Below are 10,371 nucleotides of genomic sequence, written 5' to 3'. Positions count from 1 at the left end.
ACCTCTGAACTGGAGGCTAACTAAAATGTTTACTCTCCACAGATCTGTGCTCCATCATATGTAGTGATTTGATGAAAGATAAAACCTCTGAACTAGTCAGTCCTCTGTGTGGTTTCCTTTATAAAAAACAACTAACTATGCCTCATGACTTGATATAAGTAAGCCTATATAACAGTCTTTCACTTGTCCCTTCAATTTGGGCCTTTAGAGCACACTGCCTAGATACACACAGTTGTATTGTAGGTCAGTGCAAAAGTAATTGTTGTTTCGGACTGTGAATTTTAAATCATTATAATTATGCTCCAACACATCTTTCTTAATTAAGATAGGAACCATCATAATCAACACATTTTTGCCAATGAGAAATAAGTTTGTTTATTCCTATAGTGTAAAAATTTGTGCTTCGGGATTCGACAAACTCTTGGAAAGCATTTTCTGCATCCTGCTGGTTGCGAAAGCATTTTCCCTGCAAAAAGTTTTTGAGATGTTTGAAGAAGTGGTAGTTGGTTGGTGAGAGGTCAGGTGAATATGGCGGATGAGGCAAAACCTCATAGCCCAATTCTTTCAACTTTTGAAGTGTTGGTTGTGCAACGTGTGGTTGGACATTGTTGTGGAGAAAAATTGGGCCCTTTCTGTTGACCAATGCCGGCTGCAGGCATTGCAGTTTTTGGTGCATCTCATTGATTTGCTGATCATACTTCTCAGATATAATGGTTTCGCTGGGATTCAGAAAGCTGTAGTAGATCAGAGCGGCAGCAGACCACCAATGACCATGACCTTTTTTTGGTGCAAGTTTGGCTTTGGAAAGTGATTTGGAGCTTCTTCTCAGTCCAACCACTGAGCTGGTCTTTGCCGGTTGTATAAAATCCACTTTTTGTCGCACATCACAATCTGATTGAGAAACGGTTCATGGTTGTTGCACAGAATAAGAGAAGATGGCATTTCAAAATGATGACTCTTTTGATTTTTGGCCACCTCACGAGGCACCCACTTGTTGAGCTTTTTCACCTTTCCAATTTGTTTCAAATGCCGAACTACCATAGAATGGTCGACATTTAGTTCTTTGGCAACTTCTTGTGTAGTTGTAAAAGGATCAGCATCAATGATTGCTCTCAATTGGTCATTTTCAACTTCCGAAGACCGGCTACTATGCTCCTCATCTTCAAGGCTTTCGTCTCCTTTGCAAAACTTCTTGAACCACCACTGCACTGAACGTCCGTTAGCAGTTCCTTGGCCAAATGTGTTGTTGATGTTGCGAGTTGTCTCTGCTGCTTTATGACACATTTTGAACTTGAATAAGAAAATTGCTCGAATTTGCTTTTAGTCTAACATCATTTCCATAGTCTAAAATAAATATAAAATCAACAGCGAGTAATAAGTCATTAGCAAAAAAATATAAAGTGAGAAATGTGTATTAAAATGATGTATAACATTTTATTTTAAGAATGTATTCCAATATCAAACAGTGAATTTCAACAAAACAAAAACCACAATTACTTTTGCACCACCATAATAGTATCCACTGACTAAATAGAAAAGGAGACACCAAAAACCATCACAGAATTAATAGCTTGCTTCAATTCTGCTTGTTTTGATATTAGATTATTGTATGTAAGTCACTTCTAATTTCCAGGTATGAAATGTGAGGGTCCCTTGACTCATTTATAGTCTTAATGTTTATGATCCTAGATGACATGGGTTTGTTTTTTCCTGTTTAGTTGATCTGACAGTGATAATATCTCACATTTGCAAAGGTATTTTACATTTCTTATAAAAGGGCTTCTACAGACATAATCTTACATTATCCTCACAATTATCCTGTAAGATATATAGAGTTCAGAAACTTGAATATAGCACATAGAGGTCAAATGACTTGCCCATGACCACATTAGTGTCACAACCAGGATGGAACGTCAGTTCCCTTGACTCCTAATGTAGTGTAACCACACAGAAAGATAAATTACTCTAATATGGCTATGTGCTGGAAGAAACTCCATTTAAAAAATTGTATCACCTGTAACTTTATTACTTTTTAAGGTGATTTATCTTTATTATATTTAAGAAGATAGAGCTGTAACTTTCTTCAAGTATTTTCTCCTGAGTACAAAACTTCCCATATATCATATAGACCAATAAGCATTATTTGGTAACCATTGTAATGGATAATAAGCTTCAACAACTGGGAGACTATCTCCATGATGTTACTTCATAATACCCATGCTGTGAAGTTATTTTCCCCTCACCAAATTTATGCAAGTTGGCTAAGAATTAGATGAAGATCTTTAAACGGAGGTGCCTCCTAGACAAGTGTGTCCAGAATTATCTACAGTAACTCAATTTAACAATTCAGCAAACTCACCTTTTTAGAACAACATTTGGAACCAAGAAAGAAGTAAAAAAAATGTTATCTGAGCAATAAAAATGTTGTTAAAAGCCAATGCACATAATTATTCACAGGTGAACCCTTTTGAACCTTTCCCCACACTTCTCATGAGGCCAGTTATCTGGTTTCTAAATCCTCAGCATATTCCAAGTGAGAAGGGCTACAAAAAACAGGCACTCTGACAGCCAAATTGACAGCTGACAGTCTGACAAAAGATGGGGAAGAGACAGAAAAGCAATAAAGCCAGAACAAGAACTCACAAAAATAGCAATCTAGGTTCATTTAGCATGGAAGGAATCAGGCCTCCAGGGCATCACTGCATAATAACAGAACACTATTCAGATTCCAAATGATGTCCCTAACTCATTAAAACATTACCCAAAAAGAAAAGGTTAAAAAATATATAGATTTTTCAACATTACCCTCCTCCTGCCACTCCTCTCCCCTCTGGCAACTATTGTATACCAACTATATTTCTCTACTTAAAAAGATAAGAAAAGAATTCTAAGGAGCAACATTCTTCTCAAATACTGAACTTTAACTTGTCTGAAACCTGAAAATAAAGGAAGATATCTATTAATTAGGCTGTATTTTTATTTGTTTTTATTTCAGTATATATTAAACTTAATCAAAATGAAGATAGAGGCAGGATTGTTTTATTCTGAAGGACAGTGGTTAAGAAATAAACCTTAGGGGCAGCTGTATGGCTGTTGGTCAGAGCGTGAGCTCTGAACAACAGGTTTGCCAGTTCCATTGCCACATGGGCCAGTGAGCTGTGCCCTCCACAATTAGATTGAAGACAACAAGCTGCTGCTGAGTTTACGGAGGGGCGGCCTGATGGCTCAGTTGGTTAGAGCCCGAGCTCTCAACAAAGTTGCTGGTTCAATTCCCACATGGGATGGTGGGCTGCGCCCCCTGCAACTAAAGATTGAAAACAGTGATTGGACTTGGAGCTGAGCTGTGCCCTCCACAACTAGGTTGAGGGACAACGACTTGGAGCTGATTGGCCCTGGAGAAATACATTGTCCCCCAATATTCCCCAGTGAAATGTATTAAAGAAAGAAGCCTTAGCTATCTGAAAAACTGTGCTGATGGGAGTGACTCATTCCTGAAGATTCTTCATAGCTAAAGTTTACTGCATTATATAGCAAATTAGTCAGCATGAGTGATTTTTCCATAACTTGGCATCACTGACAGAAAATTGACTACAGGGAAATATCTGCTAAATTGGCTCTCAATTAATTCCTTTCTGAGCATAGTAACGTCACAGAGCACTTTAGGCAGTGAGATAGTAAACGTTGAGCTGGCTGCAAATCTCTTTGAGCAAAAGAGAACATTTAGGATCACAACAGCAAAAGTGCATAAGACACCAGTCCTGTATTCCTAGATGAATGTTTCCTGCCTAAATTGTATGTATAACTTATAGATATAAAAAGGGGGATTTGTTTTTATAACACTTGTCCTCTTTCCAAAAATTCATGGCCTAATAAATTACAAAAAACTGTTTATTCTCTCACCCCATGAAAACTGGGGATGCTTTAGTCCATCTCCCTGTTATTCTGGGTGGATACTCTTATCTACTTGTGGCAAATAATATGAGGATGAGTAGAAAAGAGCTGTAAGTTCAGTATTTTTAAAACATATGTTTTAGCATACTTAATAATTACCTTTGGGAGAGAAATGAAAACTTCCATGATCGGCCAAGGTGTAATGAAAAATTTGGGAGGGAGAAGGACATTTATTCAACACTGACAAGATTACGATTCTTCAAATATTGTGTTTTACTTTTATCTGTCTCCAAATTCTGAAAATAATGTTCTGAAATTTAAATCAGAGCCATATATCCTAAGCTTCATGCATCGTTTCTGAATTATAAAGATTAAACTGTGCAGCTTTATGGCTGATGTCAACTAAATGATTATATGTTTCTTTAAATTTGAACAGCCTATTTCCAGCTAAGATAAGACAATCAGTTAGCAAGTTATAGTTGTGCTATTTTCTCTTGTGCTGAAGAGACATATTCTGGAATTGACTAAGATAAGAAAGCTTCAGATAATTTTGAGTCTAGAGACCTGTAAGCCTGAGTTCTTCCAAGGGACCTTTACTTTTATACTTCTGGGAGTCTAATAAGTAGACCTTGGGATAAAAACTAATTGTAAGGCTATATAAATTAGGTTAGTTTCTTAGCCAATATATTGCTGCTCTAAGTTGGTTGAGGGTGTTATGCAGCAGGGGAAGAATAATAGGTAACCCATAGTGGTAATTGTGCTTATTATTGGTTTTGTGCAAAAATAATTCACATACACATACCATATCATGGTTTATCTTGGGGCTATATTGTAAACTGGTAAAGCATCCCTTTTCTGCAATGTTCTGAGAGGGAAATATTCTTCCCCTCCTATCTCCTCTCTTTTCTTTTTCTCTTTTCTATTCTCTTCTCTTCTTCTGTCCCTCCTCTCTAATTCTGTAGTGCCTGTGATAAAGTATCATCATTGAAACTGTTAGGCAAGCCAAATACCTTAGTATAGCTTGGGCAGAAGGTAATGTTTTCTACACATTTGGCTTGCATGTTCAGCTCTAAATGTAAGTTTTTGGTCTGGTTTTGTGATGGGGATGGATACTATTGGTTTTAGTCACTTGTGAGTTCACTTTGAATGTATTCATATGCTATGTCATACAGCAGTTTCTCTTAAGCCTGATTAAATGGGGCTGATTGAGCTTCACAGTAAACATCTTGTTGGAATTTGCTGAGCAAGAAGTGCAGTTGAAATTGAATGCTTCAGTAGACAAACACAGGCAAGTCTATATACTTGGCTGATATATTGGTTTTATAATGGCTTGGCTTTTAATCTTTTGAATTAGATGCCTTTTTCTCCTTTAAAATTAGACGATGTTGTACAGTCAGAAATCATGTGTGTATGCAGCACTTGTGCAGTGTTTTCAGGCAAGATCCTGGGAATGCCGATGAGGTCTGGTATAAAAGATTTTGCTAATGTCAGTGACCCTAGTTAATTATCTAGCTTCTTCCTTGTTTAGTGTGTATTTGTTTTGAAAATGCTTATGTTTTAGGACAATCACTAATATGGTAGAAAGTACAGGCTGCTCAGTGTAGGAACTATGATAGAAAATGACAGAAGATGCCTTTTCTGTGAGTATACTGTCACTAGGAGAACTCCTTAGGATCACTCAGAAACCGTTATCTGGCTGTATATCTGCAGTTCATTATATGTGTATAGAAAGATAAAAAGTATTTCTTTATGTACCATAGATATAAAGTTTTGAAGGTGGGTAAAATTGGTTATAATCTCTTATTGGACAAAAATGAAGTCAGTACTTAAAATAAGAAGGAAAAAAGGACATTGGAGAAAAATCTATTATCTTATGAATGATTTTATACCATTCTAATGTAATTAAGTACACATTTATTATTTTCTATTCATTTATTGGGGTGACAGTTGTTAGTGAAATTACATAGATTTCAGGTGTACAATTCTGTATTACATCATCTATAAATCCCATTGTGTGTTCACCACCCAGAATCAGTTCTCCTTCCATCACCATATATTTCATCCCCCTTACCCTCATCTCACACCCCCAAACCCCCTTAGCCTCTGAAAACCACTAAACTATTGTCTGTCTCTATGAGTTTTTGTTTCTCATTTATTTGTCTTGTTCTTCTGTTGTTTTTGGCTTATATACCACATATCAGTGAAATCATAGAGTTCTCTGCTTTTTCTGTCTTACTTATTTCCCTTAGCATTATACTCTCAAGATCCATCCATGTTGTCACAAATCTTCCTATATCATCTTTTCTTATCACAGAATGGTATCCCATTGTGTATATATACCACAGATTCTTTATCCATTCATTTATCGAAGGACATTTTGCTTGATTCCATGTCTTGGCCACCGTAAACAAAGCTGCAATGAATATTGGAGCACACGTGTCTTTATGTATAAACGTTTTCAGATTTTTTGGATAGATACCCAGGAGAGGGATTGCTGGGTCATATGGTAATTCTATTCGTAATTTTTTGAGGAACCTCCACACTGCCGTCCATAACGACTGCACCAGTCTGCATTCCCACCAACAGTGTATGAGAGTTCCTTTTTCTCCACAGCCTCTTCAACACTTGTTACCATTTGTCTTGTTGATAATATCCATTCTGACTGGGGTGAGGTGATATCTCATTGTGGTTTTCATTTGCATTTCTCTGCTGATTACCGATGTTGAGCATTTTTTCATATGTCTATTTGCCATTTGTATGTCCTCTTTGGAGAAATGTCTCTTCAGGTCCTCTGCCCATTTTTCAATTGGGTTGTTTGTTTTTTTGTTGTTGAGTTTCATGAGTTCCTTGTATATTTTGGATATTAGACCCTTATCGGAGGAACTGTTTGCAAAAATCTTCTCCCGTTCAGTCGATTGCCTCTTTATTTTGTCTACGGTTCTTTTGCTGTGCAGAAACTTTTAAGTTTCATATAATCCCATTTGTTTATTTTAGCTTTTACTTCCTTTGCCTTTGGAGTCAAATTCATAAAATGCTCTTTGAACCCAAGGTCCATAAGTTTAGTATCTATGATTTCTTCTAGGCAGTTTATTGTGTCAGGTCTTATGCTTAAGTCTTTGATGCATTTTGAATTAATTTTCGTACATGGTGACAGATAGCAGTCCAGTTTCATTCTTTTGCACGTGGCTTTCCGATTCTCCCACACCATTTATTGAAGAGGCTGTCTTTCCTCCATTGTATGTTTTTAGCTTCTTTGTCAAAAATTATCTGTCCATATTTATGGGGTTTTATTTCTGGGTTCTCAATTCTATTCCATTGGTCTATGTGTCTGTTTCTCTACCAATACCATCCTGTTTTGATTATTCTAGCCCTGTAGTACAAGGTAAAGTAAGGGAGTGCGATACCTTCAGCATTGTTCTTGTTTCTTAAGATTGCTTTGGCTATTCGGGGTCTTTTCTAGTTCCAAACAAATCTGATGATTTTTTGTTCTGTTTCTTTAAAAAATGCCATTGGGATTTTGATGGGGATTGCATTAAATCTTTATATTGCTTTGGATAATATGGCCATTTTAACTATCTTGATTCTTCCAATCCATCAGCATGGAATGTCTGTTCATTTCTTTGTGCCTTATTCAATTACTTTAAAAAATGTCTTATAGTTTTCAGCATATAGGTCCTTCACATTCTGGGTTAAGTTTATTCCTAGGTATTGTATTCTTCTTGCTGCTGTTGAAAAGGGAATTGTTTTTTGTATTTCTTTTTCTCAGATTCCATTGTTAGTATATAGGAATGCAATGGACTTTTGTATGTTGATATTGTAGCCAGCAACTTTACTGTATTCGTTGATTGTTTCTAACAGCTTTTTGCTGGAATCTTTAGGGTTTTCTATATATAGCATTATGTCATCTGCAAAGAGTGATAATTTAAATTCTTCATTCCCAATTTGGATGCCTTTTATTTCTTTCTCTTGCCTGATTGCTCTGGCAAGGACTTCCAACACTATATTGAAAAGCAGAGGTGATAGAGGACCGCCCTGTCGTGTTCTTGAACGTAGAGCAAAGGGTTTCAGTTTTTCACCATTAATTATGAGATTAGCTGAGGGCTTGCCATGTATGGCCTTTATTATGTTTAGGTGTTTTCCTTCTATACCTATATTATTCAGTGTTTTAAACATAAATAGACGTTGTATCTTGTCAAATGCTTTTTTTGCATCAATTGATAGAATCATATAATTTTTGTCCTTTACTTTTTTTATGTGATGTATCACATTAATGTATTTGCCTATGTTGAACCATCCTTGTGCTCTGGGGATGAACCCCACTTGGTCGTGATGAATAATATTTTTTAATGCATTGTTATATTCAATTTGCTAGAATTTTGTGTAGGATTTTTGCAGCTGTATTAATCAGAGATATTGGTCTGTAGTTTTCTTTTTTTGAGTTGTCCTTATCAGGTTTTGGTATCAGGGTAATGTTGGCCTCATAAAATGAGTTATGGATTACTGTCTCTTCTTCAACTTTTTGGAAAAGTTTGAGCAGGATTGGTATTAGATCCTGTTTGAAGGTTTGGTAGAAATCACTAGTGAAGCCATCTGGTCCCAGACTCTTGCTTTTGGGAAGGTTTTGGATGACTGATTCAATTTCATTACTGGTGATCAGTCTGTTAGATTTTCCAGTTCTTTATGGTTCAGCCTTGGAAGGTTATATGTTTTTAAGAACTTGTCCATTTCTTCTAGGTTATTGAATTTGGTGGCATATAGTTTTTCATAGTATTCTTGCATGATCTTTTGTATTTCTGTGGTGTCAGTGATAACTTCCCCTTTTTCATTTCTTATTTTGTTAATTAGTGTCTTGTCTTTTTTTATCATAGTGAGTCTAGCCAAGGGTTTGTCAACTTTGTTTATGTTTTCAAAGAACCAGCTCTTTGTCTCATTAATTTTTTTCTATTGACTTTTTGTTTTCTATTTCATTTAGTTATGCTCTGATTTTTGCTATTTCCTTTCTTATGCTGACTTTGGGTTTTACTTTTTCTTCTTTTCTAGTTCTTTAAGGTGTAACATGAGGTTATTTATTTGGGATTTTTCTTGTTTCTTGTGATAGGCCTGTAATGATATAAATTTCCCTCTTAAAACTGCTTTTGCTCTATCCCCAAAATTTTGGTAGGATATATTTTCATTGTCATATGTTTCTATGTATCTTTTGATCTCTCCTCTAATTTCTTCTTTGACCCAGTCGTTCTTTAAAAGTATGTTGTTTAATCTCCATGCATTTGTGTTTTTTCCTGCTTTCTTTTCGCAATTGATATCCAATTTCAAAGCCTTGTGATCAGAGAATATGCTTGGTATGATTTCAATCTTCTTAAATTTGCTGAGGCTGATTTGATGTCCCAATATATGGTCTATCCTTGAGAATGTTCCATGTACACTAGAAAAAAATGTATAGTCTGATGTATCAGGATGAAGTGCTCTATATATGTCAATGATGTCCATTTCATCTAATGTGTCATTTAGGGCTGCGATTTCGTTATTTATTTTCTGTTTGGATGATCTATCCATAGCTGTTAATGATGTATTTAAGTCCCCTAGTATAACTGTGTTTTGGTCAATTTCTCCTTTTGTTTCTGTTAGTAGTTTGCTTGTATATTTCGGTGCTCCCTGATTGGGTGCATAAATATTGATGACTGTTATGTTTTCTAGTTGTATAGTCCTCTTTACCATTATGAAATGTCCATCTTTGTCTCTTGTTATCTTTTTCAACCTGAGGTCAGTTTCATCTGATATCATTATGGCTACACCTGATTTTCTCTGGGTACCATTTGCTTGGAGTGCCAGTTTCCACCCTTTCACTTTGAGTCTATGCTTGTCCTTGTAGCTGAGATGTCTCTTTTGGAGACAGCATATGATTGTATGTAGTTTTTTGATCCAATCTGCTACTCTGTGCCTTTATATTGGTTAAGGCCTACTCTGTGCCTTTATATTATATTCAGTCCATTTACATTTAGCATTATTATTGATATGTGAGGATTTCCTGTCATTCTGTCTTTAGTTTTCTGGTAAGGCTGTCTCCTTTGTTTCTTTGCCTTTGTGTTGTTGTCTGTTATTTCTGTGTGATGGTATTGTATGATGTTTCCCTGTTTCTTCTTTTATTACAGTATATATTTCAGTTCTGGATTTTTTTTTGAGAGTTTACCCTTAAGTTTATGTAAAAAAAAGTTTGATATTTAGAGTGTTCCATTTTCTTCATCGTGCTTACTTTCTCCATTCCCATATTCCGGTTCAGGCCTTTTACTCTCCCCCTTTTTATGTTTTGGTTGCCACAAATTGTCCCTGTTGATAGTGGTCCAATAGCCTTCTATTGTATTTCTTTTTTTTAATTTGTTTTTATTAATCTTTCTTTTTGTTTTCAATTATAGTTGACATTCAATATTATTTTGTATTATTTTCAGGTATACAGCATAGTGGTTAGACGTTTATACAATTTAT

The 10,371-nt window shown here is 35.7% G+C and overlaps 1 protein-coding gene across 1 annotated transcript; it reads right to left on the bottom strand.

Moving 5' to 3' along the window:
* Positions 1 to 316: 316 nt before the first annotated feature.
* On the bottom strand, positions 317 to 1,284 carry LOC308495054 (histone-lysine N-methyltransferase SETMAR-like; the record flags this gene model as incomplete). Its single annotated transcript, XM_081043029.1, has 2 exons — positions 317 to 891; positions 981 to 1,284. 2 exons carry the CDS (start codon positions 1,282 to 1,284, stop codon positions 317 to 319), a joined length of 879 nt encoding a protein of 292 aa, XP_080899155.1.
* Positions 1,285 to 10,371: the final 9,087 nt, after the last annotated feature.

Source organism: Rhinolophus hipposideros, assembly GCF_964194185.1.
Source record: "Rhinolophus hipposideros genome assembly, chromosome: X".
In the NCBI taxonomy this organism is placed as follows: Eukaryota; Metazoa; Chordata; class Mammalia; order Chiroptera; family Rhinolophidae; genus Rhinolophus; species Rhinolophus hipposideros.
Note: the sequence above shows the minus strand (reverse complement) of the source record. Positions and strands in the feature narration are given on the sequence as shown.